The sequence below is a fragment of the Podarcis bocagei genome, assembly GCF_964188305.1.
Source record: "Podarcis bocagei genome assembly, chromosome: 14".
In the NCBI taxonomy this organism is placed as follows: Eukaryota; Metazoa; Chordata; class Lepidosauria; order Squamata; family Lacertidae; genus Podarcis; species Podarcis bocagei.
In genome coordinates this window covers 23,484,491-23,507,891 of record NC_138139.1, presented here as the reverse complement: position 1 = coordinate 23,507,891, position 23,401 = coordinate 23,484,491, and the positions used below count along the sequence as shown (strand labels likewise).

General features: G+C 44.6%; 1 protein-coding gene across 4 annotated transcripts in view; it reads right to left on the bottom strand.

Moving 5' to 3' along the window:
* Positions 1-1,527: 1,527 nt before the first annotated feature.
* Positions 1,528-23,401, bottom strand: part of LOC308573841 (protein FAM169B-like) — a 56,674-nt gene continuing 34,800 nt past the window's right edge. For 2 of the 4 annotated variants that reach the window (XM_081171249.1, XM_081171247.1), the window contains 4 exons: positions 22,424-22,606; positions 20,297-20,425; positions 16,356-16,432; positions 14,595-14,820 (listed from right to left, as the gene is read on the bottom strand). In XM_081171249.1, coding sequence (XP_081027375.1) covers positions 14,608-14,820; positions 16,356-16,432; positions 20,297-20,425; positions 22,424-22,606 — 602 coding nt within the window. In that variant the 3' untranslated portion in view covers positions 14,595-14,607. Of the gene's footprint in view, positions 2,462-14,594; positions 14,821-16,355; positions 16,433-20,296; positions 20,426-22,423; positions 22,607-23,401 lie in introns of those variants that run through there. The other 2 variants (XM_081171248.1, XM_081171250.1) reach the window with 2 other exon arrangements.

Genomic DNA, 23,401 nt, shown 5'->3' with positions numbered 1-23,401 from the left:
AAAACAACAGGGGGAAAACTGCGTACCAGTATATGGCCCCTATTTCAATCTACTCCTGATATTTTCTGGGTTAAGGGGGCTGCAAATAGGGTGTTTTTTTCTGAGATCAAATAAAAGAGAGTGAAACAAGTGCTATCTGCCCCTTAGTTTTCCAGAATAAACTGCCAAGTGAATGCAGCCACTGAGTCAGACCACATATTGGACCACATATATTGGACCAGCGATGGGGAACCTGTGACTCTCTAGATGTTGTAGGCTACTAACTCCCATCATCCCTGACCTTTGGCCATGCTAGTTTGAACTGATGATATCCTACAACATCTGGAGGACCACAGATTCCCCATCCCTGGGCTACACTGGCTGGCAGTGGCTCTCAGGGATTCCAGACCTACCTGGGTGATGCATGTAAAGTTTGTGTTCGGCTTCGCAGACCTACCTGGAGAGGCTAGGGAACATACCTGGGATCTTCTGCATACATAGCCTGTGTTGTAACACTGAGCTGTGGCCCCTTCTCCAATCTGCCAGTCAAGTCGCATCTAGAGTGTCCCAAAGCAGTCAACATGAATGTAAGGCTTCCACTGGCTGCAGCATGCAATGAGATTTCCACATGGACAGTGCGGCGCAAACCTCACAGGCTCAGAAGGTGCACCCAAGTCTCATGCATGAGAATAATGATGCTGTTATTAAGGTAGGCATTTATTTCCTCAGCCTTAAAACTCAGCGGCCATTTATAGCATTATTTGTCCCATCTGCACACTTGGGAGAAGAAGAAGAAGAAAACCAACTCGTTAGTTAATGGTATGATTTATTTATTATTTATTCAATGATATATGTAGAGCCTATAGCTTTAACAGCTCTAATGACAACTCTTCCAAAAACAGAAACAACATGAAAAGGATGCACATGAATAATTAAAATCTCGCCTCGTTCCCTGAAAAGAGAGCTAAAAGTCATGGGCTCCTCTCTCTTTTGCTTTCGTTCCCCTACCAAGAAGAAAGGATAAACTGCCACCAGCTAAATGCTAGCCTAGTGAGAACAGGCATATAAATCACCACCATCATCACCAGAGATGCAGCAACTTTTGCATAAATTTTAGAGAGCATTGCAGCAGCAAGGCGGGGAGGGGGAATGAACCACTCATAGTTTTGCAAAAGGGAGGCAAACTCAGAAGCAACCATGAATGGATTAGGATCCCAGGCTATTGGATTTCTCAGATGACATGCTACCAGCAGAAGCTGGCACAACTGGGACTGGTAGGGTGGAAGGGAGGGAGACCAACAGTAGGTGGAGCCAGAGCCAATGACAGAAAAGTAAGTAAGGGAAAATGTGTGTGCGTCTTATGGAGTGAATGCAGGGGGGAGGCAGGCAGGAAAAGCCCCCAAGAGCCACACACAAGTTCTGTGCAGCTCTTGCGGGCTTTTCCCCAGGAGGGAGAAGGGACTGACGCAGCCAGTCAGTCCCTTCTCCCTCCTCGTAGAAAAGCCTGCAGGAGCCACGCGCTCCTTAAAGGGTGTGCAACTCCTGTGGGCTTTTGCAGCAGGTGGGGGTATTGCCATAGCCGCACGCAGCCCCTCCAGCTGGGAGAGGCTGCACGTGGCTATGGCAGAAGCCAAGACAGTGAGCGGAATGGATCCCACTCGCTGTCTCGGCTTCTTTGCTCTTTGGGGCTGGGGGGGGATCCCGGGCTTCCCCCGGCAGCCCCAGAAGCTCTGGGAGAAGTGGACAGGCTGCACGCAAGATTTTTTTCTTGATTTCCCCCTCTAAAAACTAGGTGCGCCTTATGGTCCGGTGCGCCTTATGGAGCGAAAAATACGGTAATTCTAGTTGTGTCTTCATTCTCCTCCCTACTGAGTTGCACAAGGGGCAACACTGAGAATAAGGAGGCGGAAGCAGACAGGCAGCGCTGCCACCCTGGTTGCAAGAGGGTAGTTGGCTGAGGTTGGGGGGGCACTGCCCCATTTGCCCCAAAAGACCAGCTTCCACTGCAAATTCAAATGTCCAGGTGACACAAAGCCATCAAGAAACTGCGAGCACTTTGAAGGACTGGATTTAGAGAACAATTCAAAGCTATCTTTGATGATTTGGAAAAGAAGTAAAAACAAGGAATACTGTAGTCAGTGTAACTGAAATCCAATAATACGTATTCCATGTGTTGTTTTTGTTTTTAGCTTATGTTCGTGGTGTTAACAGTTGAAAACCAATAAAATACATAATTAGTGGGGGGAATGAGGAATACCTGATTTAAGTATTAGCTTGCTTGCTTGAGGGTAAAGTGGGAGTTGCACTGATCCAAATCTTCCCTGGATTCCTGGAGTATCCAAAGTCCTCAATAAGAATATGTCTCCCATCCTTTACTTTTAAAATTTGGATTTCCTTCCTCCAGGTTTCCTTCTATTTTGACTGCTGTGTTGTATTTTGAAGGTGTTAATCCAACAGCCCGGGGCTACAAATGACAAATCTCCTTTAAAAATTAAAAGAAATCTTGGGTCATGCATGCGTTCATCGTGCCTTGCTTCACAATGCTCAAGAGGAGAGGGAGAGAGAGAGAGAGAAGCAAATTCCAAAAGCAGACAGTGAAAGATGTTGTTCTTAAGGTGTTTTAGCAAATCCTGCCCATTTTTCTACAGGTTAGTGTTATTGATCACTGACACCGAAGGGTCTGACACATAATCAATAGGCCTTGTGACCCACACCATTTGTGCCATGGTCTGTAGGAGCTCTAGAAACAAGGATGGGGGGAAGGGGGGGAATAGAGCTCCTCTTATAGCTTTCCATTTCCTCTGGGAAACTACTTCTACTCAAAAAATAGTTTTAAAGGCAGGTTTATGATGACATTAGCCAGAGGCAGGGGACCCTTTTCAGCCCAAGACCATGTGCCAGAAGTGGGCGGGGCCAGAAGCCAAAGTGGGCGGAGCAAAGAATGTAAATTTTACCTTTGCACAGTAAGCTTGTTTCTGCACACTGACATGCCCTTCTCTGTCCTCCATCCAGGGAAGTATCAGAGTTCAAATATATATACATTTCGGCCAGGCAAAAGCACTCAAGGAGGGTGCAAAGCAAGTCCAGAGAGGGGTATGGCTTGGGGAGAGTCCCAAGGGCCAGATGCAGAAGCTTGGAGGGCCAGATTCAGGTCCCAGGTCTGAGGCTCCCCCATCCCTGTCCTACATCTGCTAAAGTGAGCTTGAATTCACAAAAGCTTATGCCAGCATAAATTCGTTAGGCCTTAAGGTGTCACATGAAACTCTTGGATTGTGTTTGCTGCAAGGCTACATTCACAACCATGCATTTCAAGCACTATGATACCATTTTAAACAGTCACGGCTTCCCCCCAAAGGATTCTGGGAGCTGTAGTTTGTTAAGGGTGCTGGGAGCTGTTTGGAGACCCCTCATAGAGCGACAGTTTCCAGAGTGGTTTAACAATCAATCCAACTTCACAGGGACCTCTAGGAAGTGTAGTTCTGTGAGGGGGGGGAATGGGTCACTTAGCAACTCTCAGCCCCCTTAACAAACCACAGCTCCCAGAATTTGTGAGGGGGAAATGGATCTCCTAACAACTCTCTGTTCGCTTAACAAACTACAGCTCCAGTTTGCATGGGCCCTGTGCAAGGTGACCCCTGTCCCCCACCCCAAAATGAGTCTACCAGGGGATGGGGGAGCAGATGGGAATGGCTGGCAGTATTGAGTGTTGTGAAGAGAAGCACTGTGGGAAGCAGCTCTGGCCAGCCAACATCTCCATCACCCCAGGGTACCTCTCAGAGAAAAATGAAGATGGGGATTATTGTTGCAGTTGCTTTTCCCAAGCTGTTTCTTCACAGTACCTGGCTGAGCACTGCCATTATTAATTCTTATTTAGGGGCACAAGCAACTGGAGTCGGCCACAATGTGCCCTTGGCCATCACATCAGGTAGCAAAAGATCTTGGGCGACTGAAAACTGGCAAGATCTCTGGGACCTCACTTCTGGAAACATTCTGCAATGCAGCGGTGGTAGTTCCCAGCACCCAAACAGCACCCATCTCCAGCACCTTGAATACAGAACTCTGCATCTTCTGGGTTGTGATGCTCCCGTTTGAACACCAGGCGCATTGTGGCAGTTGTGAAAAAGCAGCTTTGGGTGGAGACCACAATTTCTATTTATTACACCAAAGAAATTTTGAGCATGCAGCATGTGAGTGAAAAAACACTCTGGGAAGCGAAGGGGAAAAGTTCGTGGCCTCTGTTTAAGGTGAATTTTTGAGGGGGGCCGAATGGTGGATTGAATGTCCAAGGGAAGAGCAACACTGCCACCTTGTGTTCCAACTAAGAATGGCTTCCTTCTTGTCCAACACGTTTAGGGGCATCCGAGATCAATGTTTCAGGACAAGGAATCTTTTTGAGATAATGAATGTGTGATCTTGGCTGATCCAAGGTCACATTAAATTAATGCAGTCTTCAAAGCTTTTTGCGGTGATACAATTAATGATTTGCCGCCATACCATTCAAAGAACTAACGACCAAAAAACCTTAAGGGCTTTGACCTACTTAGTTATGGTTTTCAAAAATAACCTCAAAGCAAAACTATCCTTTTTCCTCCCTGACCCAACCCCCTTGCTTTTTTGCCACCCCGGCTCAGGGTTCTTAGATAGGTTTGTCCACCTCTGGCTTCTTCTGTTTTAATCAATATTGGGATGTACATATTGAGTGTATTGCTCATTTGCTGATTAGCAGGCCCTGGTAAGACAGGGCAAGCCCAACCTGTACTTCAGTATAGAGAAAATAACATCATTAATTAGGCAGAGTCCCACTACATTGAACTACAGACATACTTGCATTCATTTTATTTATTTTTTCAGATTCACAAAAGGTTATGGGAGTGTAAAACTTACTAATCCACTACCCCAATTCCCCCATATCCGAGGCGTTTATCCTTCCCTTCGCCTACAAGGTATTTAAAGGTCGCCTAGATCTTTGCTAACAATCAGGAAGGCTTAAAAGACTAATAAAGTCCAAGACTTGCTTCTGTCTACCATTATCTAATTCTTTCAGCGCAAGTGACCCATCCATTGATCCTAAATTACATTCCTTAATTGGGGAGAGTGGAGCCGGTGGGGAGGGAGAGGAGGAGAAAGTTGATGCTACACATTGGTTACAACAGCTTTTCAAAGCCTGCTGACTACAGACAATCACTCCTGTTTTTTAAAAAGTTGAGATCAGATATTTGGTGGCTCTAGCTTGGAGGCCTGCTGTCTACCTACGATCAAGGCCACACAGACTTGGGGAAACTGAGCAGTTGAGGAACCACCCAAACCACTCAAATATAAACAGGTGTGCTGCACTACAAGACAAATCACACAGAACTGCGGCAACTATGTGCCTTGATGCGACAATGCTTTGAGGGCGGGAGGGTGAATGCTGCAAATTGTAAGGATGTGCCTTGGCAAGAGGGAAGTGGGAAGAGGAAAGGGATCTGTCCATGACATCATGTCCATGACATCATGCATGAGATCCTTTGGATGCTACAGCAGAAGCAAGAAATTGAAAACATGAGTTGATTGTGCTCTGCTGGCTCCCCAGAGATCTGGGAAGGGGGGTTCAGATAAGGCACACTCATGCACTCACTCATCTTGGGAGACAAAATATGTGCAACTGTGAAGCTTCTTACAGTGCATCTTGGATGTTGCATGTATGCCGGAAATTTGAGGCAGGAAATTTGAAACTTGAGTCCGTTGCACTGTGCCGGCTCCCAGCATCTTGGGGTGGTAGTGGTGAAGAAATACAGTAAGCCCCCTCAGAAGAGGTTGAAAACGCAACTGTGAATTTCCTCATGGTGCCATCTTGGATGCTCTGTGCATGTATGAACAGTGGTGCTACTGAGGTGGCAGGCCCATTGCTACCACCCCTTCCCTCCACGGCCAGTGCCTAACTTCACCTCTCTTCAGAGGCAGGCCTGCCATTGCACGTTTGCAACTCTGTACCGGAGCAAAACCACAACTCCACTGGTAGAGCGCATGCCTCACCAGCTCAAGTTCCCAGGCTCAATCCCTGGCATTTCAGGTAGGACTTGGCCAAACTCTGGAGAGTGGCAGTTCATCACTGCAGACAATACCAAGCTAGATGGAGCAGTAGTCTGACTCAGTATAAGGCTGAGAATCTGAATCATCTCTATGACCCCAGAGGGAAAATAATAACAGTGCAATTTTATACTGGCCATGTATCAGGCAGAACACATTGCTTTTTGCTTTTGCTTTTTTGTTTTGCTGAGAGCTTGCAAACTTCACAGCCTAACCTTCTCGCCCTTCCACATAACGCCTCTTGGCCAATCTTCAAAATGTTGCATTTGACTGTCCAGGAAAATCTTGCCTTCCTGAGCAGGTGCTGCTAATGCCTTTGATGTTTGAACCATGAAGGGCAGGCCACGCTAAATACCATCTTAAAGACCCTTCTGATGTCTACAGGGAGAGGGATTCCTTCCTGACCTTTTCTCTTGGAGCAGCCTGGGCGTATTTTGTTCTGCATTTCCCGATAGCCCCTCCTCACCATTTCGTGGGCACCCAGGAGGTCGCGGTAACAGAGGTATCTTGTGCCAAAGGGCTCTGGAGCCCTCTGAGCAAAGCATTCAAATAAAGATATTTGTGCTTGTGACATAGGTCAGGCCAGGACAATACGCAGCTCTCAGTTCCACTGATTTCCCCCCGCCGCCAGTGACCTCAGCAGAGCTAGAAGAAAAGAAGCATTTCAAGCAGCCTTGCAGCAGATGGGCTAGGAAGGCAGTAAGAGAAAATAAAGAGCTTGGATAGAAGGAGGAGACTGAAGCAGCCCCAGAATTTGGAGACACTTTGAGATTCCAGAAAATCCTCTCTCTCCTCATATTGTGAAAATCTGGGCAGGGGGGTGGACAGTTGCTTCAGATTCAATCTCGGTTAAGCAATTCAACCGAAAAGTTTCAAAAGCAAAAGGATACAGCATGAAGAATTTCTAAACGGTAAATTAGCCAGTCTAAATAATCCTGTTAGGAGGCTTTATATTTCGGGGGATATGCAGTTCCCCCATCTCTTTGGAGAGGTAGCTTAAAGCTTGGGAGGGGATTATTGTCTCCATACAGGGAGGTTTATGGGCATGTCATGCATCTGTATTTTCCAAAGGCAGCGTGGAACTAATGCTGTTAACAGCAGGTCAGTCTGCCCAAACAGAGGGCAGGAATACCGGCCAGCTTCTGGTTTCTCGCAGGTCAGAAACCTTTAACACTGGCTGCTCCGACAAGATGGAGCCATTGATCTACCAAATGCACAGGTGTATATTTTACTGCAGTTGAGCATGGAGTGATTGTTGTTGTTTAGTCGGTTGGTCGTGTCCGACTCTTTGTGACCCCATGGACCAGAGCACACCAGGCACTCCTGTCTTCCACTGCCTCCCGCAGTTTGGTCAGACTCATGTTTGTAGCTTCGAGAACACTGTCCAACCATCTCATCCTCTGTCGTCCCCTTCTCCTTGTGCCCTCCATCTTTCCCAACATCAGGGTCTTTTCCAGGGAGTCTTCTCTTCTCATCAGGTGGCCATAGTATTGGAGCCTCAGCTTCACGATCTGTCCTTCCAGTGAGCACTCAGGGCTGATTTCCTTAAGAATGGATACGTTTGATCTTCTTGCAGTCCATGGGACTCTCAAGAGTCTCCTCCAGCACCATAATTGAAAAGCATCAATTCTTCGGCGATCAGCCTTCTTTATGGTCCAGCTCTCACTTCCATACATCACTACTGGGAAAACCATGGCTTTAACTATACGGACCTTTGTTGGTGTTGGAGTGATTATATAAATATATATAACACAGAACTACACATATCAAGGAAATGTTTTCCCCACAGCTATTTTGCTATGCTGCTATCTTAATGTCACAATCAAGGAAAGAACATTTTGTGCCATGATTACTGACGATAAAAACTCATTTCACGGGGGGGTAAGGCTATCATTGGTTACCAACCACAATGGCTGCGTTCTACCACCACTGTCAGCCGCAGTACGCCTCTCAATACGAATTTCTGTGAGTTGCAAGTGGGGAAGTGTGCTGTTGCACTCATGCTCTGCTTGAAGGCTTCATACAAACATCTGGTTGGCCACTGCGGATGAGATGGGGCTGTGGGATCTTCTCAATCCATGTTTACATATTCAGTAACCACACAGCTTGGAGAGCTGTCATTTAAGCAAAGCTAGTGTCAGCAGGCAAGAAGTTGTTTGGCTTAAATGCCCTGGCACAGCCCACTGCTGATGGACCCTCCTGTGAAATACTGCCTTTTCTTGTGGGATAATTCTTCAGGCAACAGTCTTCTTCGTACTTAATCCAGAGGAAGTCCTGATTTCTTTTTAACGAAGCCAGGAATCCCAGCTCATGCCAAGCACCTGCCCCCATCTCTTAATTGCCTAAGGGGTCGAAAAAATGGCACTCACAGGCATCAGTGTGCTTGCCAGTACTTCCTATGGCATCTATGGAAGGTCTTGGTCAATAGAATAGAATAGAATAGAATAGAATAGATTCTTTATTGTCATTACACAAGTGCAACATTGTACAAAGTGCAACGAAATTGGATGCCATCCCTTAAAACATCAAAAGCAAAACAACAACAACAACCAAACAAACCACATTCCAGCCACACCCACACCACACCCATCAAACTCCCAGGTCACACTATCGAGTTACAGCATTCAAAAAGGCCACAGCTCTTGGATAGAAACTGTTTTTCAGTCTATTTGTCTTTGACTTGATGTTTCTATATCTCCTGCCAGAAGGCAGTAGTGCAAACAGACCGTGTCCCGGGTGAGATGAATCCTGCAGGATGTTATTTGCTTTCCTAAGACAACGGGAACCGTACAGTTCTTCCAAAGATGGGAGAGGATGACCAATAATCCTTTGGGCTGTGGTTATGACCTTCTGGAGCACCTTCCTCTCCCTAGCTGTACAACTGGAGAACCAAGCACAAATACAGTATGTAAGAATGCTCTCTATGGAGCCTCGGTAGAAGCACACCAGCAGTCTCTCACTCAGATTGTTCTTCTTTAAAAGTCTGAGGAAATAAATTCTCTGCTGGGCCTTCTTCACCAGAGCAGTGGTATGTGCGCTCCAAGTCATGCCCTGATCGATAGCTACTCCCAAAAACCTGAATTCCGCCACCCTCTCCACCCGTTCCCCGTTGATATACAAGGGCTGAATGTCCGCCTTTTTTTTCCTGTAATCCACCACCAATTCCTTGGTCTTAGCCGTATTAAGAGCCAGATTGTTCTCTCCACACCAAACACAGAGCCGCTCCACCTCGTCCCGATAGGCGGACTCATCCCCTCCTGAAATGAGCCCCACCACCGTAGTGTCATCAGCAAACTTGATGATTTTGTTGCTGGAATAGATGGCTGTACAGTCATACGTATAGAGAGTGTAGAGCAGGGGACTCAACACACAACCCTGTGGTGAGCCGGTGTTAAGGCTAAGGGCTGTGGACATGTGTGACCCTACTCTAACCCTACAAATATCCCTACAAATGGCCATTATGCACAAGGGACTGTTTGCTCAGTCTGCTCAGTTCCTGTTTGCATGGGCTCAACCTCTCCGATGTTGGGTGCTCCTCCTTGAAAGTTTCATTGGATGCCAGGATTGGATGCCCACCTTTCCAGGGCTTCTGAACAGAGGAGTGGTGCAAAGGGCTTGTCTGTGTGAGCAAGGGAGACGGTGGTGGCTTATGTAGGCACCAAAACAACAATATCATACGTGTGAACCATGCATCTAAGGGGAGGGCATTCCAAAGCCTGAGTGCAACTGCAGAGAACGCCCTATCTAACATTCTTGCATAACATACCATTCCTGCTGGAATGATGAGAAGGGCTTCCCCGACCACTCCTAACACTCAGATGGGTCAAGAGGTGCTCCTTGAAGTAAATGGGTCCCATTTAAATAAAAGTTAGTTTTTGAATTGGGCTCAGTGGGATAAGAAGACTCCCTGGAAAAGACCCTGATGTTGGGAAAGATGGAGGGCACAAAGAAAAGGGGACAACAGAGGACGAGATGGTTGGATAGTGTTCTCGAAACTACCAGTATGAGTTTGACCGGGCTGCGGGAGGCAGTGGAAGACAGGAATGCCTGGCGTGATCTGGTCCATGGGGTCATGAAGAGTTGGACACGACTAAATGGCTAAACAACAACAACAGTGGAGTACAAGAAACCAGTGCAGGTCCTGTAGAATTGGGAGTGATCCTGGTAACGTGACATTCCAGATCCAGATCACCACATTCCGCACAAGCTGTAGATGTCTTCAAGGCAGCCCCACACACAACACATTACAACAATCCAAATGGGGGGATTATGAGTCACTGTGGCTATTTTGGTCCAAGAACAACCATAACTGGTGAACTAGGTGGAAGCAGAAACAAGCATTCCATACTACTGAAGCAGGAGATTCTAGCAACATACCTGGATCCAACAGTACCCCCAGCTATGAATGTGCTCGTTTAGTGGGAGTGGCCCACACCCAGGGTTAGCCTAACCAATTCCCAGACATGAGCCCCTTTCAGCCACAGTGTCTCCCTCTTCCCTAGTTTCAGTCTACTGGCACATAACCAGCAATTTCTTCTCTCTTCCCATTGTTGAAATTGATCCTCACACAAAAACATACCTGGAACACACCTTATGCTTCCATGTTAGGAATATCCCAGTAATGCGTGATCAGAAACATCAGGAAAGGCAATTTGTCCTTGTTTAGCAAGAGATTCCCATTTTGAGAGTTTTTAGGAAAGTGTCGGTTTGGAGGGGGGAGGAATCTCATGTTATCCCCCACCCCGCCAAAAAGTCCAAATTGACCTGCGCTGTTGGTTGCACTATATTAGATTGGTGCTCCCCACCACAGCTCCTGGGCCCTAAAATGACAGCTCAAACAAGAGCTGAAGAGGCCCGCAGTTGAGGGGAGCACTATTTCCAAACCAGGAAATGCAGAACTCTGTGACATCTCTATTGCTAATATATATATATATATATATATACACACACACCATATTTTTTGCACCATAACACTCACTTTTTCCCTCCTAGAAAGTAAGGGGAAATGTCTGTGCGTGTTATGGAGTGAATGCCTACGGATGGCGGGGGGATCTGCTGCAGTCCTGACCAGAGGATCCATGGTTCCCCTTCCTTCCCTCCTCCGTGGCTCGCTTTGAAACAGCAAAGCGGGAGAGGAGCCGCTTACACAGGTGTAAGCGGCTCCTGTCTGGTTGGCTGCTTTAAACCGTGCTCTCTGTCCCTCTCTCCTCCCCACTCAGCTCGCTAAATAGCAGCAAAACTTTTCAGCTCTCTAAGCCGGGGAGGAGGGAGAGAAGCAGAGCCTGCTTGTTTTAAAGGAGCAAAGTGGGAGAGGAGAGGAGCCTTCTCCCCTTATATCCCTCTTCTGCATTATTAGCAGCATCCTTCTCCACACACCCCACGCATGCTCCTTGTCCCTTGAGTGCTTTTCCTTCCCTCCCCACTTAAAACGTGGTTACAAAGCACGGATTCACATGGATCCTCAGGATTTTTGCATTGGGCTACCCCAAACTCACCGTCAGATCACATGTCTGTGGCCACAGCATGAACCACAAAAATCATACATCCACTGTTTCATTTAGAATATTTTTTTTCTTGTTTTCCTCCTCTAAAAACTATGTGCGTGTTATGGTCAGGTGCATGTTATAGAGCGAAAAATACGGTATATGTCCCCACTTGGATGCTCCTGGCCCAGAAAGCAGGTTCCAAAGCAGCGGTGGGGGAAGCTATGGCTTGGTTGCCAAATACCTCCTGCCCTCCGCGCATCTCTAGCTGACCTTTGGGGCTAATACTCCTCAGTGGTCCTACATCATGTCCTCCTCAAGTGCTTTCACATGGCTGGAATGTGTTCTTGAACTGTGATAATGCCTCTTTCTTGTCTGGATGGCGGGGGGGGGGGAGGAGAGAATGCATGTGCTTATATAAATCTGTTTTTTGCACGGCTAGAATGCAGTCAACTATATGCAGAAAGACTGCAATATATTAATACTCCACAAGCAGACTTGGTATAAATAATCAAAGGGGTATTTCGAAGCTGGCTGCCTGCTGTTGAGAGACCTCAGAAATCGGTGTCAATAGCTCGCATGGCAACCTCCTTGATTTCCGTATAATATCATTTGTGCACATTTTGTATGCAGAACGCATCTGTGATTTCACCTTAAGTTCCCAAAGTACAAACACTTTGGCAGCTGGAGCCTTAAACTGAATCTGATTAGCAAATATCAGAGACAAGCTTTCTTTGCCTTCTTGCTTGCATCCCTGCTAAAAAGTTAAGAAAATTACAACAGTGCATGCTTGAACCTCTAGCTCAGAGCTCTCCAGGGCAGTGCTGTACTCATGATTAAGCTGTGTAGTGGCACCATCTTGTGGTGACAGCAAAACATAACATTAGCACATAACACAGTTTTATCTTTTCTTTTAGACTGCCTCAAATAAAGCTGTATTATTGTTTCTTATTGTGTTTCTGTATATATGGCTGTTTCACACACACAACTGGGATGTATAGTGGCTTCCTGCTGTGTATCGAAGACCCTTCACAGCCTAGGACCCTCGTACCTACGGGACTGCCTTTCCTGGTATGCCCCTTAAGGTCCATAAACAGAAACACCCTAGAGGTCCCAGGCCCTAAGGAAGTTAGATTAGCCTCAACCAGAGCCAGGGACTTCTCAACACTGGCTCCGGCCTGGTGGAACGCTCTGTCTCATGAGATCAGGGCCTTGCGGGATCTGATTTCTTTCCGCAGGGCCTGTAAGACAGTGTTGTTCCACCTGGCCTTCAGCTTAGAATCAGTTTGATTCCCTCCCCCTCTTTCTTTTTCCTTTCTCCTCCTGTGAAGAGGCTGCATCCTAATGTTTTAATGTTGTATTTTAATCTTGTTTTTTAAATTATATTTTAATCAATTTGTTTTTATTATTGGTTGTTAGCCGCTCTGAGCCCGGTCTTGGCTGGGGAGGGCGGGGTATAAATAAAAATTATTATTATTATTATTATTATTATTATTATTATTATTATTATTATGCAACAATCACAGTGGTAAGCAGCAAGATAGAGACCAGTAGATAGATAGATGATAGATGATAGATGATAGATAGATAGATAGATAGATAGATAGATAGATAGATAGATGATAGATAGATAGATGATAGATAGATAGATAGATAGATGATAGATGATAGATAGATAGATAGATAGATAGATAGATAGATAGATGATAGATAGATGATAGATAGATAGATAGATAGATAGATAGATAGATAGATAGATAGATAGATAGAATGCACAGTCTTACAGTGTGTTTGGCCATGAGGCACTTACATGAGGCTGGCAGCAAACCACATAAAGGCTCCAGGGCAGAGGTCATTGCAATGGAAAAAAAGACAGCAGCAGCTGACATCAAACTCAAAGGACAACTGCATATTTTGGGTGTATGGGGTTCAAAAGCACGTCAAAGTGCAAATAGATAAATAGGTACCGCTCCAGCGGGAAGGTAAACGGCATTTCACCAGAAGTGGCTTAGTCATGCTGGCCACATGACTTGGAAGCTGTCTGTGGACAAACGCCAGCTCCCTCGGGCTATAGAGTGAGATGAGCGCGCAACCCCAGAGTCGTCCACGACTGGACCTAACAGTCAGGGGTACCTTTACCTTTTTAGTACCTCTGGTGGGGGATATGTCATGTTGTTTTGGGGTAGTTCGGCTCCTAGAAACTGTCAGCATGCAACAGCGGTCACATCCAGGGAAACAGCTTCAATTAGCCAGCTAAAACAAGCGAAAGTAGCTGGTGGGTCTCAAATCTTCGGTGAGTTAGGGACTTCCCCTGCATGTGAAGACAGCCTCTGGCGGATTGAGCAGATGAGACCAATAGTGAGTCCACACATGTGCTGAGGGGGCTCATCAACCTGGAAAGACAGTCCATCTAGAAAACTCTAATCCAAAACCTCCACTGCTTTGTGGCTATACTCATTCATGAGAAAGGCTTCAGGAGTAAACCTTGAGGGAAAATCTGTACCCACTCCTTTGTGAGACATTTTCAGCTAAGGAGTAAACCCTACACAAATCGGGAGTCCCTAGGACGGTTCGATGGTGTCATGTATGCCTCCTTCTGGCAACTCCTGCAGCCCAGCTGGTGCCAAATGTATTGCTCTGCTTTCCTTTAGATCACATCAGTGAGAACAAGAGAGAAGTCTTGTCATCTGGGCAGCCCAGGACCTCTATGCACACTGCTTAGGCTTGTGCCCTGGAGAGGTCACTTTGGTGCAGCTAGCACAGCAAAAACGTGGGAGGCAGCAGTTACAAGTTGCTGGTCTCTGCAGCCACAACACTGGGGGTGGATGCTGAAGATGTGCAGGTAGAGTCATCGGCGCCAAGGGACTTCCCCTCTGGTACAACAACCCTGCACAGTAGGCTACTTTTACAATCCTCACACTGCAGGTGCATAACTTAGAGAAGGGTAGGGCCACCTAAACAAGTCCATGGCTATGGGAAGATATGAACCAGGGGCCTTCCAACTCACTGTTTAGTCTTCTACTCTGCCTCATTCATTCACACCTTGTCCTTGTATTGCTTACACTATGTGCAAACGTTAGGATGTCGCTCTGAACTGCTTAGAGATTCTGTCTTCAGAAGGTTCTCCTTGGCTTGCTCTTTTCTTTGAGCCTTTCCACTGCTGTTTATGAGCTTGATGTTCGTCAGCATATTCTTCACTGTAAGGCTCGGGGTTGAATACCTCTTCTGGGTCATCTTTAAATTCCTCTGCCTCATATGGCAAAGCCTTGTTGGGACTGTGAGCAACTTTCTAAAATAAGACAGACATAAATCCTTACATTACAGATGAAATGTACTCCTCCACATGAAAAATTTCCTTCCATTTGTGGTCAGTTTACACACACTTTGAACAACAGCTAACTGATATATAACAGAGGCCACGCTTTTGCCGCTATGTGTCTGAACTCTGAAGCCTGAATATACATACTCAAATGGATATCAACCATCTCAGGCATTAGGATCAGCAGCAGAGACCTTATTGCTGGTGCCACCCTCTGGCTGCTGCATGGTTGGCACTGACCCATTGCAGGGCCTTCTCAGTGGTGGCTTCCAGCCTGTGGAATGCCCTCCTGGGTGAGGTGCATCTGTCTGCCTCATCACTGATTTTCAGGAGAAATTTAAATTCATTCCTCTTTACCCAAGTTTTTGATGGCTGAAAGATATTTAGCATGGCAATCATGATCAATAATTGTGAGGGTATGTGAATGCTTTTAAATATTTTTAGATGCTCTAAAAAAATTAATTTAGAGACAAACTTGAGAAAGATGGCCAAGGAAATTTTAAAAAAAACAACTGATGCTAACCATTGAATAAAAGTATTACATAAATCAATAACATAAAATACAAAGCAGAGAAAATACCCGTACAGCCCCAGATCATACGCATTTCCAAATAAGATCATATTTTAAAGGGATCTGCTGCCTCACAGTCGCTGATGACAAATAGGAGGGAGGTGGACTTCAAAGTTTTTAACTGTCTTTAAGCCTTTAATTTGTTTTAATTTGATTTTAAATCATATTGTTTTAACATTGTGGTGCTTGCTGCTCTGGGCTCCTTCGGGAAGAAGGGTGGGATATGAATTTAATAAATAAAAAATAGTCTGAAATAGCTCAGTTTTCCTGGCCACAGGCCACAAGGTTTTTGGGTCAAAATACAGAGACCCCAAGACTCAGATAACAAGGCTCAACCTGTAGCAAGGCTTCCTTAGTCTGGTACATGTGGACTGGCTACCATGATATAGCCTTTAGGTGTTATCACACACAGACACAGGCATAATAATAATAATAATAATGATGATGATGATGATGATGATGATGTGGGGGCTAGTGGGAAAGAAACAACACACTTTGTACTAATCACTCATATATGCTCTTAGTGAGTGAAATGGTAAAAGAGATGCAAACGTGTTTTTTAAAAACACAGAAGGTTTGAAAAAAATGAACACACAGACACACGCAAAACAACTCATCACGCCATCCCCTTCTTGACTGGTTGACTTTAACACTAATAGGGTTAACTCTTAAGTTACAAACTGAATGATCCCTGCTGCTGCACTTCCAACTCAGAGAACCATGAATAATATTGGCCAATTATTCATGTGTCTTAATTAAAGAAAAGACAAAATATATCTTAATTACAATAGCCATATAAATCAGTGGCCTAGCACTAAAACCCCAGCCTTGACTGTGGGCAACAAGTTCCCCTGTTCAGGCCTCCTGCTAAAATAATCAGGATTTCAGCAGTTATGAAAAACCAGATTATAAAGTAACTAATTCATCAGCGCACCTGATTCATACGCCCTTCATCTGATTGCCCAGGTTCATCATTTTGCAGCCTCTTCATGTAGCAGCTCACATCCGACTCTAGAGTGGCATAATCCATTTCCCAGGGCAAAATCATAATAGAAGGAGGTTAGTAACTCTTCCATGGCAACAGGTATTACATTCTATTTTATAAAAAGACACACATGCAATTGCAACCACAACCCATATCCAGCTGTGATGACCTGGCCATCTTGTTACATGGTGGACTGACAGAAAGTAAAAGTAGCCTTCTTCAACTTGGCTGGGCCATCTGGGCCTCATAGAAGTTGTAGTCCAAAACATTTGGAGTGAATCAGGCTGGGGAAGGCTGAGTTAGAGACTCTCTGTTGCTTAACTTGCAAGCAATTTGCTTGAGCTTCTAAGCAACATATTGACAAATACACACTGTTCATGGTGTTAGTTTTGACCTTTAAACCTAAATGTTTTAGGGTCAGGTTACTAAAATAAACCTGCCTGATCTTTAAAATCTGCTTCAGATTATCTTTCTCTCTGCTCCTTCACCTTTAGATATATGGTGACAACTAGGGAAACGTCTTTTCAGGAGTGGCACCTTGTTTGTGCAATACCCTCCCTGGCATTAAGCATCAACATTGTTCTCCTTGAAATGTTAAAGGTAAAGGGACCCCTAACCGTTAAGTCCAATCGCAGACGACTCTGGGGTTGCGTGCTCATCTCACTCTTTAGGCCGAGGGAGCCAGCGTTTGTCCGCAGACAGCTTTCCGGGTCACGTGGCCAGCATGACTAAACCGCTTCTGGCGAACCAGAGCAGTGCACGGAAACGGCGTTTACCTTCCTGCCGGAGCGGTACCTATTTATCTACTTGCACTTTGACGTGTGTTCGAACTGCTAGGTTGGCAGGAGCTGGGACCGAGCAACAGGAGCTCACCCCGTCGCAGGGATTCGAACCGTCGAGCTTCCGATCGGCAAGCCCTAGGCTCTGTGGTTCAACCTACAGCGCCACCTGCGTCCCATCCTTTAAATGTTAGGTAGGGGGTATATGCTCCTTGGTAGCAGAACCATGCTTTGCATGCAAAATGTCCCATGTTCAATCTCTGGCATCCCAGGCTAGGAAAGACTCCAGTTTCAAACCCTGGAAAGTCGGTTACTGGTGAGTTTGCAGATTGTTTTTTTCTTTTAATTTACAAGCTCATATATTTCTGCATACCTATAGCGTGCCTGGGTAAATACCTATCTGATTTGTAGGTGGCACTGTTTTGCTTTCAAACTGATATGCGTTCAACAACTTCAACTCACTGCTTGATTGTAAACAAGCAAACAAACAAAATGCAAAGCAGTTTGCAAACAGATAAAACAAGAAAATCAAGAAAAAATTACAATACTGTAAAACACACCAAAACCTAAAATATTAAAACAGATTAAAATCCATATCAGCATTTATAAGCACCTGGGTAAAGGTAAACGTAAAGGTAAAGGGATCCCTGACCATTAAGTCTAGTTGTGACCGACTCTGGGGTTGCGGCGCTCATCTCGCTTTATTGGCTGAGGGAGCCAGTATAAAGCTTCTGGGTCATGTGGCCAGCAAGACTAAGCCGCTTCTGGCGAACCAGAGCAGCACACAGAAACACCGTTTACCTTCCTGCCGGAGCAGTACCTATTTATCTACTTGCACTCTGACGTGCTTTTGAACTGCTAGGTTGGCAGGAACAGGGACCGAGCAATGGGAGCTCACCCCGTCGCGGGGATTCAAACCACCGACCTTCTGATCGGCAAGTCCTAGGCTCTGTGGTTTAACCCACAGCACCACTCGCGCCCCACAAGCACCTGGGTACGATGGCCTAAACAAGAATGTTTCAAGCAAGGTGCCAGAAAAGAACAGAGTGAAGATGCCTGCTTTTTATCAATAGGCAGGTATATCAATTGGCTGTATAATGTGACTATGGCTCATTTATAACTTTTTCCAGTAGGCTACTCTCACCAACTGAGGTTATGTGGGATTACTGGTGCAGAGAGAGGGAATCAACTTTCCTAAACAGATTGAATTTTGATTTAACATGTTTATTTTACTTATATTTAGTAAACAACTCCCCAAAATAGTTTTCATGTTAATTTCTCATGGTGTATAAATATTTCAGTGTTTTCACAATAGTTAAAAGTAGTCCACCTTTAACATATGATTTAATGTGATTTAAATGTTTTTTTTCAAAATACAAAGTTTTACCTGGAAATTATTATTTTTGAAAACTTGTAAATATTTTAAGGAAAGATAACTAAATTGCACACACTTTCCTTGTGCCATTTAGCTTTTAAGGGAAAAAATGAAGGGACTGAATACTTAACATACGAATATTAGCATAACTCAACATATATGAGCATAGAGCTTGCTAGAGAAAATCACCTTTAAATTTAATTACAACTTTGATTTTAAGTTGACTCTTATTTTATCCATTCCAGTTACTCGATCTGGCTTGTCTTGTATTCATTCATAGTGTTACTTTTAAATTTTATAAAACCATACGTTTCTATAAATGGGAGATTTTCTGCAGAAAAATATAGCAGCAGAAAGATTGTGGTGGAAAATGTTTCACTCCACATCACTGAACAACAGTAATCCCTTTCATAGGATTACATGAACATTTGGGGGGTGGATTCTGAAAGCAGAAAGAATTTTAAAACTGAATTAATTAATTTAATTTAATTTAATTTAATTAACTAGACATTATTGTATATGTGATGGTTCATAACCTAGGCAAACCCATTTGTATGCATAATTAAGGCTGAAATCCTAAGCACTCTTACCTGGAAACAAGCCTCACTCCATACAGTGGGACTTCATTTTGAATAAACATATCAAGGATTGATTGCACAGTAAAAACTCTCTACATTCTGTTTAGGGTGCAATTTTACAAGTTCACCACTAGATGCAGCTAGTGCTGCAACATGTAAAACTACATTTCAGTTTGTGGGGTGGAGGTGAGGGCTTTTCGGGAACATATTAGAATTCCTTCAACATTACATAAATACTATCACTTCATGCAATGCAATCAAGCCATGGATTTCTGTTCACAGTAGTAGAAGCTTTGCTCTCATCAGAGCTTAAACTCAGCTGTATCTAAGATTTTGCAGCCACTTAAGAGGTATTAAGTGAAACAGAAATACATACATCCCTAAATAAACCAACAACGTATTACATACAAGGTAGCTCATGCTTGCCTTTGGGACACTGAGCTGTTGCTGTTGGCATCTGTTTGTCTCAAGAGATAATGGAGTGTGCCTCTGGGGGTGAAGGCAAACTGCTATGTAAGCAGCATCGAAGTGGCTTCCCTGGGGCACAAGCATGGAGGTCCTAGGCTGCCCAGATTATAAGATCCATCTCAGATGTTTAGAGCAAACAACAGCCAAGGGAGGCCCAATTTGGACTGGGTTCCCAATGCCTGCTACTTATTTAAAACACACAAACAGTCATGCAGTTGCTAATTGCATGAATGAACTATGTCCTGTCTAGTTTGGTCCTTATTCATACACTTATAGGTCCTACAGAATTAGTCAATTGACTCTAGCATGCCTAACACAGAGAAAAATCCCACAAGAGCAAGGAAGGGATTAAACTGGAGATCAAGGATCCCATGTTAGACAAGGCAGGGATCCATGTAGCGATTCCAGCTCTGAATGAATTTATGATCAGTGCTCTAGATGAGACCATCGGCTGACCAGGGGAACAGAAGAATGTTCAGTTCTGATTCAGTGTAGGCTAGTTTTTTTGTCCCCAACCCCACAGACTAACCATCACAGGTTCTGTATCATCTTTCTGTACCAGTTACAGAAAGCAGCTCCGAATTCCCACTTAAACATCGCCCAGGGAATCCTCCTCAGTTTTACCTTTGTGCATTAAGCTTAAAATTAACAGATGTGATGCAGCACAGCCCTCACTGCTCTTTAACTCACTTTTCTGAAGCTTTTGTTCCATCTGAATCTTCAGCCAGATACTAACACGCTGGCTCCAGTCTCCCGGGGCCTCTACTTCCCACAGTCGAGACTGTTCCTCTGGATGGGTCTCCAAGAATCTCTGACAAACTAAGAAGGGAAGTTGACTTGTTCAAGGTGAAACAAGTAGAAACTCAATGGAAACCTATTAATAAGAATGCCTACTATCTTAACCTGCCCTCCCATAACAATTAATATTATTACATATTATTTATATAGCGCCAAGCACTGTGCTAGGCACTGTACTCATTAAAAGCAAATATATAGCAAACACATTTTGAAAAATGAGCAAGGTTCGTTGCAGGACTTGAAACACATTAAATAAGGACTGAATACGCCACCCATTATATATAGGCCTCATCCTAGCCAGCAGTGCAGTTCAGTAAGTTTCAATTCTGGACTTAAGAGTCTTAGTGGGGGCTCCTTAGATGGCAAACTACAGTGGTGCCTCGCAAGACGAAATTAATTCGTTCCGCAAGTTTTTTCTTCTTGCGAGTTTTTCGTCTTGCGAAGCACGGTTTCCCATAGGAATGCATTGAAAATCAATCAATGCGTTCCTATGGAGACCGTCAGGGGACAGAGGGGAAGCGCCGCTCTGTCCCCTCTTTTGAAGCGGACCTGGGGCTGCGGGGAGAAGATCGCTTCTCCCCGCCGCCCCTTGCTTCAAAAGAGGTCCGGGGACAGCGGGGAAGACGCGCTGCGCTTCCCGCTGTCCCCGGACCTGGGGCTGCGGGGAGAAGATTGCTTCTCCCCGCCGCCCCTTGCTTCAAAAGAGGTCCGGGGACAGCGGGGAAGACACACTGCGCTTCCCGCTGTCCCCGGAGCTTGCGGGGCAAGCTTCGTTTTGTGAAGCAAGCCCATAGGGAAATTCGTCTTGCAAGGCAACTCGAAAACGAAAAAACCTTTCGTTTTGCGAGTTTTTCGTCTCGCGAGGCGTTCGTCTTGTGGGGCACCACTGTATATGACTTCATTGACATATAGTAAGCTAGGGTTGCTGTGTTTGAACAGCCTCCTGTTTATTCAGAATGAAAAAAGAACCTTCCTGGATCAGACCAGAGGTCCATTTAGTTCAGTATCCTGTTTGCACAGTGGCCAACCAGATGCTTATAAGAAGTCTGTCCCCGAGTTCTATTTTTATAAGACAGCGAAAAAAACGTTTCTCTATCTACTCCTCTTATCTCAAAATTGCACCTCAAAATTGCATTTAGAATTTTGTATCAAGCAAGTTAAGGAAATTCTATGGACTTGCACTGCTCTACAGATTGCATGAGACAAGGTGGGGAAATCTATCATTTTACATATGTAATGGACCATTACAGAACAACAATTTGAGTATTTTTATTTATATTTGAGCATTTGGAGCAGTCTGAAAGAATGTAAAGATCAGTCTGGGAATTCTGAAGTTTCTTGTGCAACAATTCGTTCTATAACAATGTTTGGAAACCAGTGAAGAGCCTTGTCAAAAAGAGCTTATTTATGTCTTCCGCTCAAACTGAGTTTTTCTTTACAGCAGTGTCTGGGGCCTTTCTTTTTTTAATAAAAAAAATTAAGGGCTTGCCTCAGTAGATGCTGCACAGCTGTTTATAATGAGAAGTAACTCAATAGACTTGGCCTCACATCATACCATTTTCAATAAGGACAAGTTAAAATAGATTGTATTGGTTTGATGAAAGAATGCACTATTGAGATTAAAGCCTAGGAACCACCAATACCGTCTCATTTATGTGCTTATTTCACACCTAAATGTATACTACAGACTTCTTGTCTTCCAACTTTTGCAGCCACACCCTGAAATGAACTGCTGATCTAAACCAAAATAATCCCTGGGGCCTAGCCCTCCCATAAAGTGACGTATCGTTTATGACATTAGATAACGCAAAACATGCTAGTTGTTTGTTGAAATCCTGACCGTACATTAATGTTTTCATAGCAGAGTGGATGCACATTCATGTGAGGGATTTCTGCCTGCAAAATAAAATCACTTAAAATAAGCAAAATATTATAGATACACAGGCAGAAAGCCTCTTTATGCTTCCTACAAACCATCATGACCTTTTAAGCCAAACGTTTCTAAACCAAGTCATTTACCTTGGTACATGACAGCTGAAACAGGACAGCTGAGTCCCAGGGCAACTTCAGCTGCAAATGTCTGACAAAAATCATGCAGCATTTTCATACCAACTCCACCTCTTCTGAACTTTTTTCGGACAAACATTGTGTCCAAAACTGGGAGCATGTAGCATTGGCTGGAATACCCATCACACAGGCTTCCTGGAAGCAGAAAACAACATTGCCTGTAATTAAACTGAATTCCAAACACAGCTCATGAATGAGTTTATTAAAATCACTATGAAGCTGTAGACAGAAAGCTGGATTTAAAACCATGCAGCTCGCTGGGTGGACTAGTATAAACACCAAGAAACTGCCCTTTAGACTCCAGCTCAAAACACAGCTCTGGTTCCAGGCTGCAGCTCCTGTAATAGATGGGAAGGATCCTGAATTGGAAAAGCCCCATCCCAGGTCTGGATTCTGTGACCTTGACCTGGCTCTGACATATGGCAAAAGAGCAGTATTTCCATATGAAATATATCACAGCAGCGTTCTCTCTCTCTTTGTGGTTTTTGAAAACCAATGTGTACATTATACACAGTATATTTCTTTCTTTTATACAACAGGCTGATTCTTCTCACTGTTACTACTTTTTGAAAAACGCTGCTCACACACAACACGGACTGCCAATCAGCTACTGGGTCATGTTCAAGATCTTGTTAACATATAAAACCCTGAAGAACTTGGGACCAGGTTACTTGAAAGACTGCCTGCCTCTCCCCATGTAGACCTGTAAGATCACTTAGTTCACCTGGGGAAACTCTTTATGTGGCACAGCACCCTACAGAGTATCATAGGGTGGTGACCCAGAAGCAGGAATTATCAGTTGTTGCCCCTGTACTGTGGAATACCTTCCCCTCTGTCATATGAGAAGTAGCAACTGTCAGTGGTTTCAGGTATCTCGTAAAAAAAAACCATATATTTTTGCCCAGGCTTTTGCTGACATTGCATCCTGTT